The sequence below is a fragment of the Sorex araneus genome, chromosome 3 (assembly GCF_027595985.1).
Source record: "Sorex araneus isolate mSorAra2 chromosome 3, mSorAra2.pri, whole genome shotgun sequence".
Taxonomy (NCBI): Eukaryota; Metazoa; Chordata; class Mammalia; order Eulipotyphla; family Soricidae; genus Sorex; species Sorex araneus.
This window is the reverse complement of record NC_073304.1, coordinates 87876370-87893799: the sequence shown is the minus strand read 5'-3', so window position 1 is coordinate 87893799 and position 17430 is coordinate 87876370. Positions and strand designations below refer to the sequence as shown.

At 43.6% G+C, this 17430-nt stretch overlaps 1 protein-coding gene across 1 annotated transcript in view; it reads right to left on the bottom strand.

Annotated features, from left to right (window-relative positions):
* Positions 1 to 17430, bottom strand: part of STARD9 (StAR related lipid transfer domain containing 9) — a 99244-nt gene that overhangs the window by 53582 nt on the left and 28232 nt on the right. Inside the window, exons 4-7 of the mRNA XM_004609784.2 lie at positions 5696 to 5812; positions 3794 to 3826; positions 3643 to 3704; positions 767 to 879 (exon numbers count right to left, since the gene is read on the bottom strand). Coding sequence (XP_004609841.2) covers positions 767 to 879; positions 3643 to 3704; positions 3794 to 3826; positions 5696 to 5812 — 325 coding nt within the window. The remainder of the gene's footprint in view (positions 1 to 766; positions 880 to 3642; positions 3705 to 3793; positions 3827 to 5695; positions 5813 to 17430) is intronic.

Below are 17430 nucleotides of genomic sequence, written 5' to 3'. Positions count from 1 at the left end.
ACACACCAAATATAAGAATCTGAGAAAGTAGCTCAGACCTCACTCCATATGTCCACATATGCCCATCTCTAGAATCAGTGAAAAAAGAAAATACCTCAAAAGGAGACTGAGTTACCTGGGAGTCAGTGTGTCCCTGCTGGACTCAGCACTCCCTACATATCACTGTTGCCTGGTACTCTGCCCCACACTCACCAAGTTTTAGATGCTCTTTAAGATTACCAAGTCCTCTAGGGAACAAGCTCATACTTCTTCTCCGACAGGAAACACTCCTCCCTCTGTCACACCATTTTTCATATGATGGGGAGATTGTGCAAAGGGCTAGAATGTGCCTTTACATGCAGAAGCCTCTGGTTTGATCCCTGGCACCAAATGGTTTTCGCAAACATTATGGGGAGTCTAAATCCTGAGCAGTGCAAAGGATGCGCCCCCCCCCCCGCAAAAAAAAAAAACAAACCCACAAATACAGACATATATAACTGTCCCAGGCAGATGGGTCATCTTCCTCCTAGTGTTCAGGCCCATCGCTGCATCTATTTATTTCTATTAGCCTTTATCACAATTTGTGATTCCACTTTATGACTCACACCCACTAGACTGTCAGCCTGCCTGTGAGGGCAGGACTTCCTTCCTATTTGTAGGTGTGTATCCGGTATCTACTACCGTAACTGGCACAGAGAAAGTACTCATACATTTGCTGCGTAAATTAATGACATCAGCATCTGGGGCCTTAGCTTGTTCTCACACCTCTAGAACCACAGTGGCTCACCTTGTACATAGGGTCCCATCTCCGGGTGCTCCCTGACCCGCAGAGTATAGGACTTTTTTTGATCCGATTGCTTCAACAGATCTCGTACTCGCTCATTATAGATTTCTAGAAAACTACAGACATGTAGAAAAAAAGAACATGATTAGATTTGCAAGTAACGGTAACATCTTTTCCAAGTTGGATTTTTTTTTTATAAAGCCACCATAGCTAGGTTTTGAAAAACATGGGGAAACTAGTAAGCCACGAATCAGAAAGTCCTAGATTTTTTTCTTTTGGGGGCCACACCTGGGAGTGCTCAGAAGTTACTCCTGGCTCTACACTCAGGAATTATTTCTGGTGGTACATGGGGACCATGTAAGAGATATGGGGACCATAAGAGATGTTGGGGATTAAACCTGGTCTACTTGCTATACTATGGATCTGCCCCCCAGAAAGTCCTAGATTTGGGGGCTGGTGTGGTATTGCACAGCTAGTAATACCTACAGGCTCATTCCTGGCAAGCTGTTGTGGGGCCACATTGGCTCAGCCAGGGGACATTCAGTGCTGGGGATCACACCCAAGACCCCCACATGTAGAGCATGTGCTTCAGCCCTTTGTGCTATCTCCTCAGTTCCTACTCCATTATATTTCAGGGCCTCCCAAAAGATGTTCAGGGGATCCAGGAGCCACTCCTGAAAATACTCAGTGTAATGAACCTAAATGGTTTAGTGACTGGGCCCAGTGATGTGATGCTACTTGGGTCCAGCACTGCTGAGGGTGACCTGAATCAACACTTCGGTGCTCAAGAGTCTGCAGGGCTATACCTGGTGGTGCCCTGGGGACTGTGTAGTGCCAGGTACTGAGCTCCAGGCCTTGAACTCCAGTCCCCTGAGCTATGTCCCCAGCCCCTCCCCTAGCTTTCTTCTTTATCTTATTATATTTTGATTTATTTATTCTTTTTTTTTTTGGTTTGGAGGTCAAACTCAGTAGTCTTCATGGCTCACTCCTGGCTCTGTGTCCAGGGATCATTCCTGGGTGCTGAGGCTCAAACCAGGGTCAGCAATAAGCAAGATAAGCGCCTTAATCTTGTACTATCTCTCTGGTCCTGAGCTTATTTTTTGAAGTGGTTTTAAAAGATGATCTTGGAATTATGCTGTTCTGTGAACTTATATGAAAGGCCACAGCCACAAAGTAATGGAAGGGCCAGAGAAATAGTGTAGAATGTAAGATGTTGGCCTTGCGCACAGGTGACCTTGGTTTGATCCCCAGCATCACATAAGGTTTCCCCTCACCCCCAGGAATAATCCCAGAGTACAGAGCCAGTAATAAGCATCAAATACTGTTGAATATGGGCCAGAGCAATAGTACAGCGGGGAGAACGTTTGCCTTACATGCGCCAACCCAGGTTCAATCCCCGGCATCCCATATGGTCTCCCAAGCACCACCAGGAGTAATTCCTGAGTGCAGAGCCAGGAGGAATTCCTGAGCATTACCAGGTGTGACACCCCCCTCCAAAAAAGTCACAAAAGTCACCAAAAAAAAAATACTGTCATATATGACCCAACCCTCCCCCCTTCACACAATAATAATATAGGGCCAAAGAGACTGCTCAAAGGAATGAGTACCTGCTCTGAATTTGAGAACTGAGTTCAAGTCCCAGCATCACACAGTCCCCTGAGCACCACCAGAATGACTCCATAGCACAGAACTGGGAAATGGCCCCTATATACCATAACATGTGCTCCCCCCAAAAAAAATTTTTAAGCAAATAAAACAGATACAATTCTTTGTTAAGTAAAGCATGTTTCTCATAAATGTTCTTCCTCACCAAAACACCAAGAACACAAAGGCTATCTGTGGACAACAACAGACCCCTGCCCCCAAAAGACTTCAGTTCTCAGCTGAACAATATGCACCTTCTTCTCCAACCCTTTCTCCCCCTGCTCATAGCTCAGAGGGCTGCAGTTCAAGGCCCAGAACCCAGCTGTGTGAGAATAGCAGTTCCCAGATTTCATGCTCTATAAGACATTTTTTTTTTTTTTTTTTTTGCTTTTTTTTGGGTCACACCTGGCGGTGCACAGGGGTTACTCCTGGCTCTGCACTCAGGAATCACTCCCTGGCGGTGCTCAGGGGACCATATGGGATGCTGGGAATCGAACCCGGGTCGGCCGCGTGCAAGGCAAACGCCCTACCCGCTGTGCTATCGCTCCAGCCCCTCTATAAGACATTTTAATATGATATCTCTCTCTTTCTTAAATACACACACACGCACACAAAATATATACAAACTATACACACAATATACACACAAAATATAAGCTTGTGATTTTTATTTTGCAAACTTAAAAATAGTGTTCATAAAAATCATTTAGCTTTAAAAAAGGAATATTTGCAGGGACGAAGAACAGTACAACAAGTAGGACGTTTGCCTTGCATGTGGCCAAACCAGGCTTAATCCGCGGCATCCCATATGGTCCCCCAAGCATTGCCAGGAGTAATTCCTAAGTGCAGAGGCCAGGAGTAACCCCTGAGCATTGCTGGGTTGACCCAAAAAGCAAAAATTAAATGAATAAAAATTAAAAAATGATATTCGGGTCATAGTGATAGTACAACAAGTAAGGGCACTTTTCTGGGTCATACCCAGAGATACTCAGGGCTACTCCTGACTCTGCACTCAGAAATTACTCCTGGGGGTACTTGGGGGGACCATATGGAATGCCAGATATTAAACCTAGGTCAACCATGTGCAAGGCAAGCATCCTACCTGCTGTGCTATGTCTCTAACCCCTGTAAGATTTTTCTGTTTTCAGAGCATAGATAACTTTGAAAGCAACAAGAAGACATCTTAACATGTCATAATTGGGAGCAGAAACACAGGAGGTCCAATAGGTTCTTACCTTACTTTTATCCTGGAGGAGGACCGCTGTGGGGGGCAGTCTTCCTCTGTGCTGAAGAGGCCCTGCACAAACCAGAGGGTTGGGGTCTTATTGGAGGGTCTGAACAAAGGAGACCTACTTGGAAAGGATCCAGTGAGAAGAAACTCTGTACCTCACAAATCCGAGGTGTCAACCCAACAGATGCCTGGAGAACAGAAGGAAGGGAAATGTTACGTTCAGCATGGAGTTGCTCTGCCCAGTGCCCAGGAAGCCTCGTCGGCCCAGTGACTGGCACCAACTCTCTTCTCTAAGCCCCGTCACCCCAGGCACTGGGGGTCTGCTAATGACCATGTGCCCAGGCAATCAGGGGACTTCAGGAGGGACTGTGCCACAGGAGGGGCAGAACCAACCCACAAAGGGAGGGAGAAGCAGCTGGCAAACTCAGGCACCCACTTATAGACCCGGAAGGGGCAGCCTTCTCAGATAGATCCACTTTAGCACAGTGAATGCACTAGAGGCCGGCTTCAACTCTCTACCCCCAGAGAGCCTGGTGTATGCCAGGATTCCGAATATACATTGATGAGGAGTGGCATCTTCATTCATCTTAGAATTTATACTTAGGATACAAGCTTTGTCTCCCTGGTCTAGTGAACATTTTCTTCTTTTCATATTTTAAATATGAGAGACTGCACATGGGTAAAGTAAGATATAAGCTGGACTGACAAAAGAGGGAGAACCTTTCAGAAAGAACAGTGTCCCGGAGAAGTGATATGGAGAGTATCACTCAAAACCTGCCCCACCAGTACATCTCACCAGTGTACAAAGTGGTATTCTTGAGGTCACAAAGACAGGATGGGGATTTAGGAGCTTGTGTCACACATGATTGACCCTGCTTCGATCTGTGGCAGTGCATATTATCTCCTAAACACTATCAGGGGTGATTCCTGAGCACAGAGCAAAGAGTAAGGCCTGAGCACTGCTTGGTATGCGCCCCCCCCCACTTCCCAAAAGATTTTTTTTTTAATGTAGGACTACTGCTATTCATTCAGCCACTGATTAAGCTGACTGAAGCGGGCATGAACTCCACATTACTTTTTTTTTAATTTTTAATTTTATTTTCATAAAGTTCTTCACAATAATTGTTTATATTCAACATTTCAACACCAATTCTACCACCATTACACCTTCCCACCACCATTATTCGAATCCCAAAAGAATTTTTAATTGGTGGGGGACCGTATCAGGCAGTACTCAGGGATTACTCCTGACTCTGTGCTCAAGAATCACTCCTGGCAGTGCTCAGGGAACCATACGTGGTACCAGAGATTATGCCAATCTACTGCATGCAAGGCAAGTGTCTTAACAGCCATGCTATCTCTTCAGCTCCACAAAGAGATATTCTGAGGAACTCTACCCCTCTAATTTTCATCATCAAGGAAGACTTACTAAAGTGATGAAACTTTTGAAAGCTTCAGTCCCAATGTCTATTTCTAAAACTCAAGTTTAATAGAAGTAGCCCTATTTATGTACAGTCCTAGCAAACACTCACTATTCAGTGAGGGTTCTTCTCTATGCCAACTGTATTAAAAAGCTTCAATTGATGGACTTAGAAACGGTATGAGAAATTAATATTCAGCAAATCAAGATTCATAAGGTCTGTTTCATCAAAGGGAGTTAAAAATTGTAGAATTCATCAGGGTTTAATAAAGTAGATCTAAATTATTTTGTTTACAGCTAAAGTGCTGAGAAAGCCATTCTTACTTAAAAAAAGCAGGTCTACTAATGCAACTATGGAACTCACATTCTCTTTCTCAATGGCAAGAATCAGGCTGGCAATGGCATAAGATACTGCACCCCAGAGCCGAAGTGATAATTCTGCAGGTACAGGGCTTGTCTTGTATGCTTGTCTTGTCTTGAGATTGAACCTGGTTCGATCTCCATCACCCTACATGGTTCTCCAAGCCCCACCAGGAGTGGTCCCTGAGTGAAGGGCAGGAGTAAGCCCTGAGTACTGCTGTATGTGCCCCCCAAACAAAAACAAAACAAGACGCAGCATCCCAATGCTAATACTCACTGGGGTTCCCAGCATGGTGTATGTCTTCCCAGAGCCTGTCTGTCCATAGGCAAAAAGACATATGTTGTAGCCTCTGGCCGCTCCAGACAAGACTTCAGTCCCCAAGTCCTGGAACACCTATAACAAGAGCATCACAGGACATGTAACTATGATCCTTTTTCCTGTAACAGATTTAGAAATGGTAAGGGGGGACCCTCAATCTGTTCTCAAGAAACCTGGGACTTACTCCCATTAGTACTCAGCCCAGGAATGCAGTGCTAGGTGTCACCAGAGCTATATACAGTGGAACTTGGGGTATCACATGTGTCCTGACATTGAACTTGGGGGCCTCTCTATGCAAGGCATATAATCCAGCCCTTTGAGTTCTCTCCCCAGCCCTAGAATTTTTGTTAGGCACCATGGTTTACAAAACTAAGATCTCATGCACAAAACATTCCAGAACCACACCTTCCAACAGTGTCACTTCCCTCCACCACTGTCCCAGTGTTATCTCCATCCTATCTCTTCTTCATCACCCTCCAAGCCCCCCTCCACACACACACACACACCCCTCACACACACACAGATACACACCATAAGCTTTCTACTGAAAACTTGTGCTCACCTTATGTTGCCTTTGGGCATTTGTTATTCCCCCCCACTATGGTTAAGTCCCACATATGAGGGAGATCATTACGTATCTGTCCCTCTCCTTCCAACCTCACTCAGCATAACAACTCTCCAGATCCATTCACAGAGCAGCAAATTGCATGATTTCATCTAACAGCAGCTGAGTAATATTCCAATGTGTGTGCGTGTATGTGCGTGCACGTGCACGCACGCGCATGCCATATTTTTGCTATAGTGAGTTTCCAAAAGAAAGCATGGGTTGGGAGGTGGGGGATGGGGGAGGAGGTATGCTGTGATTCTTGGTGGTGGAATATGTGCACTGATGAAGGGATGGGTGTTTGAGCATTGTATAACTGAGACTTAAACCTGAAAGCCTTGTAACTTTCCACAAGGTGATTCGATTTAAAAAATTAATTAAAAAAAAAAAAAGAAAGCATGGATGTGCAAGACTCAAATGTTCGGTGGCAGAGAACAATTCCCTTGGCTGGCCCACGGTGATGGACAAAGGACCGGGGAAATGGAGAAACAGGGTCCCAGGCTGGCTGGTAGTCAATTTATTACTCTCTCCTCCCAGTGTAGTCTTATCTCTCTCCTTACAGCATAATCATAGTTGTAGTTTTGCTCGTAGTCCCAGTAATCATAGTTCCATCATCCTCCTCTCCTCAGAGTCCTCCTAGTTCTCATCTAGTCCCTCCATCTTGACCCTCCTTTTGGGGGTGTTAGGAAGTAAGAGTAACCTATGCTTAAGTCAAGTAAATATGACAGATGCCCAGGAGTAAATATTATTTGGAGTCAATTAACTTCCATGGTACAAAAGCATAGCATCAACTGTCTTCCTGTGTCTATACAAAAAGAACATTGCCAAACCATGCAAGTGGCATAAAGGAAAGAGAAGATAAATATGAGATTATTAGTGTCTGATGGAATTGGGTGTGCCTCAGGAGCACTGTTGTGGGAGTAGCTCAATAAATCTAAACTTTCTGCGAGAGGAGCAAGGAGAAAACAATGTTATGCAACATGTTACTGTGAATAGTGTGCAATGAGTAGCATTTGGGGCCCTTGGGATAGATCTTAAGAAGTAGAATCGCTGGGTCATATGGAAGGTCAATTCCTAGTTTTTTGAGACATGTCCTTATTTTTTTTTCCCCAGAAGGCTGGATCAGTCAACATTCTCACTAGCAATGAACGAAGATTGTCCCTTTTTCCACATCCACACCAACACTGGTCATTTGTGTGTGGCACCTTACACCATCCCGCTAGTGTAAAATAATATCTCATTGTTGTTTTAATTTACATTTTCCCAATAGTAAGTGATACAGAGCATTTTTTCTAGATTCCTTTTGACCGACTGTATGTCTTCATTTTTTTGGGGGGGTGATCAAGACTTACTCCAGACTCTGAACTCATGGATCATTCCTGACAATGCTCAGGGAACCATCTGGGGAGCGGGATATTAAATCTGGCTTGACTACATGCAGGTAAGCGCCCTACCTGCTATAAAATCTCTCTGGCCCCTGTTATGTAGTATTTTTTATATATCAGGGAAAATATTCCTTTTCTTTTTATCTTCTTGTATAGTATTATGAAACAATATACTTTTTAAAAAGACAAATAAATTAATATTCTTCAAATAAAATTAAATATTGGGGTTATGCTAAGGATTAGGTCTTTCTTTATGCCCAAGGCAGTGTTGCTAGAAAAGTCTCAAGGAACATGATACAGGAGTTTCTGCACGATGGTAAAATATTAGGACCAGGATAACAAAGCAAAGAATAAAGGAACACAATTATTAATAACACTTAAGTCACAGAAGAAAGCAAAACTGAAATAATAAACTACCTACAATAAAACCAAAAGAATAATGTATCATAAAAATGCTGCAATTGAAAAATAGCAACATTTTGCTTATCCACCATTTTTCTGACATTCTCTAGGTTTTCCTTTAGTCCTTTGACATCCTTAGGACTGCTGGTTTAAAGTTCTGTCTAGTGTAGCTGCCATCAGAACTTTTTTCAGGGAACAGTTTCTATTGATTACTTTTTTCTTTAAATGAGTCTTATGCACTAGAAAATGGAGACACATCCCTGCTCATGGATAGAGAAGATTAACATTATCAAAATGGCAATACTACCCAAAGCACTATACAAATTTAATGTGGTCCCTATCAGGATACCCATGACATTTTTAAAGAAATAGACAAAACACTCCTGAAATTCACATGGAATAATGAGTCCCCATAAGTAACTAAAGCAATACTTGGGAAAAAGAAGATAGGTGGCATCACCTTCCCCAAATTCAAACTGTACTACAAAGCCATAGTAATTGAAATAGTATGGTGTTGGGCTAGAAACAGACCCACAGACCAATGGAACAGAGTTAAATATTTTGTCACAGACTCCCAAATATATGATCACTTAATCTTTGACAAAGGAGCAGAAATGTGAAGTGGAACAAGGAAAGCCTCTTCAACAAGTGGGGCTGGGAAAACTGGATAGCTACCTGCAAAGAAATAAACTCTGACCTCTGTCTAATACCAGGCACAAAAGTCAGATCAAACTGGATTAAAGACCCTAATATCAGACATGAATCCATAAGGTACATAGAGGAAAATGTAGGCAGAACCTTCCATGACACTGAAGCTAAAAGCATCTTTAAGGATGAAACATCACTGACCAAGCAAGGAGAAACAAACATAAACAAATGGGACTATATAACTAAGAAGCTTCTGCACTTCAAAAGAAACAGTGACTAAAATACAGAGAGAGCCCACAGAATGGGAAAGAATATTTACCCAATACCCATATGAAAAGGGATTAATATCTAGGACACTAGTAGAATTGTAGCACTGTATCACTGTTGTCCCATTGTCTAGTAGAATTGTACAAGAAAAAACCTCCAACCCCATCAAAAAGTGGAGAGAAGAAATGACAGAATCTTCCTCAAAGAAGAAATACAAGTGGCCAAAAGGCACATGAAAAAATGCTCCACACTGCTAATCATTATGGAGATGCAAATCAAAATAACAATGAGATATCATCTCACACCACAAAGACCGGCACACATTCAAAAGAACAAAAGGTACATAGAGGGAAATGTGCTTGCATGGATGTAGGGAAAAAGAGACGCTCTTTTACTATTGGTGGGAATGCCAACTGGTCCAGCCTTTCTGGAAAAACAATGTGGACAGTCCTCCAAAAACTAGAAATTGAGCTTCCATATGACCCCGCAATACCACTTCTGGGAATATATCCCAAGGATGCAAAAAAGCACAGTAGAAATGACATCTGTACCTCTATGTTCATTGCAGCACTGTTCACAATAGCCAAAATCTGGAAACAATCCGAGTGCCCAAGAACAGATGACTGGTTAAAGAAACTTTGGTACATCTATACAATGGAATACTATGCAGCTGTTAAAAGACATAAAGTCATGAAATTTGCTTATAAGTGGATAGACATGGAGAGCATCATGATGAGTGAAATGAGTCAGAAAGAGAGGGACAGACATAGGAGGACTGCACTTATTTGAGGAGTATAGAATAACATCACATGAGGCTGACACCCAAGGACAGTAGATACAAGGGCCAGGAGGATTGCTCTATAGTAGGAACCCCTCCTCATGAGCCATGGGAGAAGGGAGCTGGAATAGAGAAGGGATCACTAAGAAAATGATGGTTGGAGGAATTGCTCGGGATGGGAGATGTGAGCAGAAAGTAGATAAAGGACCAAACATGATAAGCTCTCAGTATCTGTATTGCAAAACACAATGCCCAAAAGGAGAGAGAGAGTATGGGGGAAATTGCCTGCCATGGAGGCAGTGTGAGGGTAGGAAAGGGTGGGAGCAAACTGGGGATATCGGTGGTGGGGAATGTGCACTGGTGAAGAGATAGATGTTAGATCATTGTGAGATTGTAACTCAAACATGAAAGCTTGTAACTATATCTCTAGGTGATTCAATAAAATAAAATAAAATAATTAAATAATAAATAAATAAATAAATAAATAAATGTGTCCTATGCGCTGGCACCACATGATCCCCTGAGCACTACCAGGAGAGACTCCAATGCATAGAACTAGGAGTAGTTCCCGAGCACCACTAAGAGAGGCCCAAAAATCACAAGTAAATAAATGGGCCACATAGGGGTCAAGAAATGACTCAAAGGGCTGGCACAGGCTGTACATACTTGGGGGTTGACCCCAAGGTCAATTCCTAGCATCAGATGGTCCCCTAAGCACACTGAGAATCCCTGAGCACCATGCTAGGAGTATCCCCAGCACTCCCAGTTGTGAACCTAAGCCCCCTAAAAAGGTTAAACAGTGCATCTGTTCATGTTTCTTGAAAACAGGACATTTCAATTGAATAATTGTAGAAATCAATTCTCTGATTTTCTTAAGATTTGCTACTTCTTGCATTTACCTTTCATTTTTTTCGATTTGTTTTTATTGTTGTAGACTCTGTGTGCCCAGAACTGACCTGAGGTATACAGCCTATAGTATTTTCAGGTCTTTTCTGGTCTTCCTCTGGGATTTTTTGGTTACTTTATAATTTTTCCCACCTATACAAAAACGTTAATATATCTGACTCTATAAGAAGAAAGAGAGGGAAAAGAATCAGGAGGAAAGGTGGGGAGAGGAAAGGTGGGGTGCTGGCCCTTTAAATGCCTGGGCAGTCACTTCAGCCGGATGAGGATGGACTTGGCAACAATGGCTACCCCCACATCTTTGTCTGCAGCTCAGCAATTGCTGACAACATTGAGCTATCAGTGCAGAGATCCTGATATTTGGAAGACAGGATCTTGGGGCTGGGGGAGAGCCATACTCGGCTTGGGGGAGAGCCATACTCGGCTTGGGGGAGAGCCATACTCGGCTGTACTCAGGCTACTCCCAGCTGTGCTTGGGGAGCCATCAACGCTAGGGATCAAACCTAAGGCTCTTGCATGAATCCGGCTGTTCCACTGCATGAAGCCAGCTATGGTCACAGAGGACTTTAGAAGCCTCAAGTACTTACACAAAATGATATCACAGCATGGGGGAAGAAGGGAGTTTCCTCCCAGCCTTAAGCTTCCTCTGACTGCATCTTCCAAAATGGACCCTCTCTACTTTCACTAACCCCAACTAGCAAATCACACAAAAGAACCACTCTCCCTGGAACTGGACCCCAAAATCCAGTTCCCCGGCATCCCATATGGTCCCCCAAGCACTGCCAGGAGTAATTCCTGAGTGCAGAGCCAGGAGTAACCCCTGAGCATGGCACTGCGCTGAGGGTCACAAGCAAACCTGAGCAGCCCTTGGAGAACTGAGAGGAAATAGAAAGAACATCACACATCTAAGGCTGCAGCTGGGCCATGGCACCCATGCACAGCTCCCAGTATAGTCCGTTAACGCTGACTGAGTACATGACCATACTGTATACCGATTGGATCTAGTGTGTGCACAGGGAATGTGTGCTGAATAAAATTAAATCACAGCTGTTCTCTATTCCAGTGTTTCTCAACCCTTTTCTGACCTTGACCCCTTCCAATGCTGTTTCCTTTCTGTGCCCCACCCCAATTCTACTGGTTGGCCTGCTAGTCTTATTCTGTGCACTCCCACCAACCTCCACCCCTCACCCCACCCCTATTTGTGTGACTTCAGATTTCTAAGAATATCTGAAGGCCCATAGCGATGGGGCAGGGGGGTGGAGCATATGGTTAGAAATTCTGCCTAGTTCTCCCCTAAATCCTCCCTCTACTGATTTCTACATATGTGATTTTTTAAGCATGCACTTGGCATTATTTTCTGTTTTGGACCATTTCTCTAAGGCACTTTACCACCTTTTGGTTATGGGTTCTGTCGGGCAGTGCTCCGAGTAGACAAAGCTGCTTTAAGTTATCTGAGTTGCTAATTCTTTTATATAAGAAGAAAACAAGCCTGGAGGATGGAGTTTCTGTTTTTAACTCCCATTTTGAAATGGAAAAAGTTTTCCTGCAAGCATGCTACTAGGAGCGAGTTTCCTGCCTTTAATATTGTTTAGTCTGAATGGCTCTCTAGGGACCGATCTTAAAGCTGGAGAAGCAAATGAGCTGAGCCCCCAAGGCAGTTCCAGTTTCAAAGTTGGTTCAAGCCCATTTCCTTCTCAACAATCCAACATCTAAAAAGGTTAGTTTGTGTTGGGTTGAAAAGCTTATGCCTCATGCAACCCACTGGCAGGGCACTTTCTTCTTCCCGTTCTGAAGACAGTTTGAAGAAAAGAATATTTAGACTCTCAAGATCTGGTCTGGAGGCACTTCTCTCTCGTAGCTCTGCCCCTCATAGCAAGTAGTTTCAACCAAATAAACAATGCTTGGGCTAGAGAGACTCATTGTTGTCACAGTCACTGCCTGAAAGAAATATAAAAGGCATGATGTCAAGGGCCAGAAAGATAGTATAGTGGATAGGGCACTTGCCTTGCACACAGTTGACCTGGGTTCTGGCCCAGCACAGTGTCGGAGCACCAGTAGTGTGGCTGCCTCCCCAAATCCCTCCCAAAAAAGGTAAGAAATAAGATGACATAAGAGAGACCGATGGTGACAAAGACTCTCTTTAATCATTATCCACCGGTAACAGCCAAGGGATGCCCTGACACAAACCTGGACAGTCCCCTCAGAAACCTGGGGCTGACTTTCAATGAAGGATAATTAATAAGCCCTAAAACTCTTAACAGAGTGGGAAAATGTTGAAGAGAGTCACTTGCTTTCACTGGTGTATAAATTGTATGGAAAAGATACTAAGCAAGTGAGACATCTTTGCTGAAAAATAAATAACTGGAAACTAAAGGGGGTGGAATTTAGAAAAGACCTGAAAAACAAGGTAAGATTTAACGCAATTTAAAAACATCTATTAAAATTCTCCTGAAAAAATTAAAATCAGGGCCAAAGTGATAGCACAGCAGGTAGAGTGTTTGCCTTGCATGTGGCCGATCTGGGTTGCATCCCCGGTATCTCATATGCTCCCCCAAGCACTGCCAGTAGTATTTCTGAGTGCAGAGCTATGAGTAAACCCTGAGCATTTCCAGGTGTGACCCCCCCAAAAAAAATTCTTCTGTATTAAATCTGGAGGGCCTGCATACACTTTTCCCCTCTCTAGGAAGAAACTGGATAGCCCAGGCTACTTCACAGAGAAAGAACTACTCAGAAAAAGAAGGACCAGGAGATGCTGAGTTGTGCCAGAGAGGAAAAGAAGCACAACTGGCTGAAGAAGTTAGTACACAGACCCCAATCTCCTCCTTGGGCACTCGCAGCTACATTTCACCACTTTATTTATTATTTTTATTATTTTAGGGGGAGAAGGGATCCATGTACATGGGGCTCAGGGGACCATATGCAGCTGCCAGCTGTCTACAAGGCAAGCACCTTCCCCCTCTCTGCAGCCCACCATTTCATCACCTTTACAGTCCACTTCAATACCAGGTCCGGGACCAGGTCAGAAGAGGTGCGGTGACATTGCCATTTGCCATGAAGTGTGAGTGATTTCTCGCATTTCAGAGTGTAGTAGGGGGGAAAAAAGACCTATTCAGGGATGCAGCACAAAACACTCAGGATAAATTGAGAAACAAGCACTTGCTTCAGAGACAAAACTAAAAACAAATGGGTCAGAGAGAGATCAACAAGCTGGAGTGCATGCTCGGCGTATAGGAGGCCCACGTGCAATCCACAGCACTGCGTGGTCCCCAAAGAACCAAACTGAGAAAAATTCCTGACCACCAAATGGTTACAAAATACAACACAACACAACACAATACACACACACACACACACACACACACACGGTGTTCTCCATACCCCAACAGAGGCATCAATAAGGAATCTTGAGAACACAAGTCCCATATTTATGGTTCCAGGGTCTTTTCATACAATAAATGCAAAGTTCAGCAGTCTAAAATTTTTTCAGTGTTAGCTAATTTATGCTATACTTCAAACATTTAAAATAAACACATGGGAAATGTGAGCGCCCATAGCCGTAAGCAGGGTATAGTGGGAAGAACAAAGGCTTTGGAGTTAGTGGGTCTGGGTTTTGTTTTGGCCTCCACCTCTGAGTTTGGCCCTGGACAAGTCATCACTAACCTCGCTGAGCCTCAGTTTCAACATCATGCAGTAGAGCTAACGGTAACCCACATTCTAGGGTTGTTCTTCACAACAGTAAGTCTTCATTTCAGAACCTGGAACAGAACTCTTAATTTTTGCCTATCCACACCCTTTGTGGTTGTAACGTTGAGACACATATTTGGAGAGAACTGAGATCCCTGTTGTGCTCAGTAATTAAGGAAAGGTGTCTGCATGGAACCCATGACCTCAGGTGGCAAACAGGCACCTGACTACTGAGCTACATCTCCTGAGCTACAGAGTAGTTTCTTTTTAAAAATTAGGGGCCCAGGGGCTGGAGAGATAGCACAGCGGGTAGGGCGTTTGCCTTGCACGCGGCCGACCCGGGTTCAAATCCCAGCATCCCATATGGTTCCCTGAGCACAGCCAGGGGTAATTCCTGAGTGCAGAGCCAGGAGTAACCCCTGTGCATCGCCAGGTGTGACCCAAAAAGCCAAAAATAAATAAATAAATAAATAAATAAATAAATAAATAAATAAATAAATAAAAATTAGGGGCCCAAGAGATAGCACAGTGGGTAGGACATGCAGTCAACTCAGGTTTATTCCCTGGCATCCCATGTGGTTCCCCAAGCTCTGCATGAAATGATTCCCAAGTTCAGGGCCAGGAATAACCCTGAGCACTGCTGGGTGTGGTCCCAAAACAAAACAAAAAAATAACAATAAAATGAAAAAATTTTTTCAGAGTAGTTTCTTTTAGACACTATTTCTCAAAGGGCTAGTATGTTGCAAGAGGAGGCCTGGGTTCAGTCCCCACACCACATGGTCCCTCGAGCATCCCAGGGAGATTCCCAAGCCCTTTGACCCCCAAACCAAAAAATCCTTTTTCTTTTCACCCTCCTATTCAAGTGAACTGGCTGTGAGAATATTTTCCAAAATTAAGGTAACTTTTCCAAATGAAAGCTCTAAACCCCTCTGGGAATGTTTCCAAATGTTTATGGAAGAGGAAATTGCTCCTATTTTTTTTAATCTCTGATAATGGAGAAAGGGAAAAGTACTATCATCCAGAAACCACTACATGTTTGAGCTTTAAGCCACATCACTACAAACAAAATGGGGTTAGAGTATTAGAGGAGAAACAATAAAGACACCCCCCCATATATTTAAGGGTTTCCATTGCTCTGAGATCTCATCTGGCAGAAACAGTGTCTCTACCAAAAGCATGGAACTAATATTAATTCTTCCTCCTACGTCCATTTAGCACATACCCACAGAAAGTACTTGAATCTTGTATAATTTCACATCTGTAGTAACTAGTTGAGCAAGTAATAATTTCCCACTTGGGAGAAGAAATGGAAGAAAAGAAAGTTTGAGCACAATTCTTTCTACCTCTCCTATTCCTGAGGACCAGACATAAGGGGCCATTTGTATACAGAAAACGAACTTATGACCGAATTCATCTAAACTCGGTTGCTTTTTCCAACTTCTAGTTACAAACTGGGGGATTCCTAGCACATCTGGTCACCATTTGATTCCAGGCTTCCATTGAGTGCAGCCTGCAGGGGGAAATGATTCTATAAATAGTTCAGACTCTGCTGCCTCCCACTTGAAAAATGAGAAACTGTCAACCCTGCCTTTTCTGCATAGAGAAGGCTTTCCGTGAATCCAGCTCGCTCCATAATAATCAGATATCACATTAAGATTCGAGTGTCAAGTGATTTATAGACCTGCTTTAAGACCAATGATATCTATAGGGCAGGAGCAATAGTAGAGCAGGTAGGGCACTTGCTTGCACGCAGCTGACCCAGATTCAATCCCCAACATCCCATAAGGTCCCCCAACACCACGAGGAGTAATTCCTGAGCACAGAGCCAGGAGTAACCCCTACACATTGCTGGCCTTCCTCCCCTAAAAAAGACTAACAATATCTAAACTGAAACCAAGATGGGAGCTCCAGCTAAGATCAGTGAATGACAGACCAGAGATAGTACAGCAGGTAAGGTGCTTGCCTTGCATGCAGCTGACCTGGGTTCATTCCCTGGCATCCTATATGGTTCACCAAGATCCACTGGGAGTGAGTTTGAGTGCAGATCCAGGATTGGTCCCTGAGCACTGTGGGGTATGGCTTCCCAAACCTCAAAATAGATCAGGAGTGACCCCTGAGCTCAGAACCCAGAGTACTCCCTGAGCACAGGCATGTGAGACCCAAACCCCATAATAAATTTAAAATAAAATTAAAATAATTCAACTCATGGTTCTTTTGCCCATCCTCACCCTGCCGCTACCTCCCTTTTCCCTTTGGCAACCACCACAGTTTTTACCAGTCTAGGAGTTTCTTTTATTTTCTTTTGCCAGTTTGCTCTATTTACACACATTGCATCTATGAATGACACCTTCTGGGAATTGTCTTTTGCTTATTTTCATCAGCATAATCACTTCATGATCCATCTATTTTTTCTGCAAAAGATTTTATTTCATCTTTCAGTCTCAGAGGAGAGCTGCACCAACTGTACACACCACAACTTGTCTGTCCACTCATCTGTCAATGGGCATTTAGGATGATTCTACATGTGGGCAATCATGAAAGTGCTTCTATGAACAAATGGGTTGTATACATCCATGGGTTATACTTTTGAATTAGCATTTTCAAATCCTTCAGATTAATGCCTAGAGACGGCATTGCTGAACTATAATAAACTTCAACTTAATATCTTGATTTGCTCGAGTGGGTTCCAGTAATGTCTCCATTCATCCCTGTTGCGTGCTAGTGTAGCCTAGTGGCATCTGCTCACTCAAGGAACATGAAGAGCCTCAGTTTATTCAGGGTCTTTTTTTGTTTTGTTTTTTGGGTCATACCTGGCAATGCACAGGGGTCACTACTGGCTCTGCACTCAGGAATTACCCCTGGCGATGCTCAGGGGACCATATGGGATGCTGGGTTGGGTGCTTGCCTTGCATGCGGCCAACCCAGGTTTGATTCCCAGCATCCCATATGGTCCCCCGAGCACCACAAGGAGCAATTCCCTAGTGCATGAGCTGGGTGTGACCCAAAAAGACAAAAAAAATCC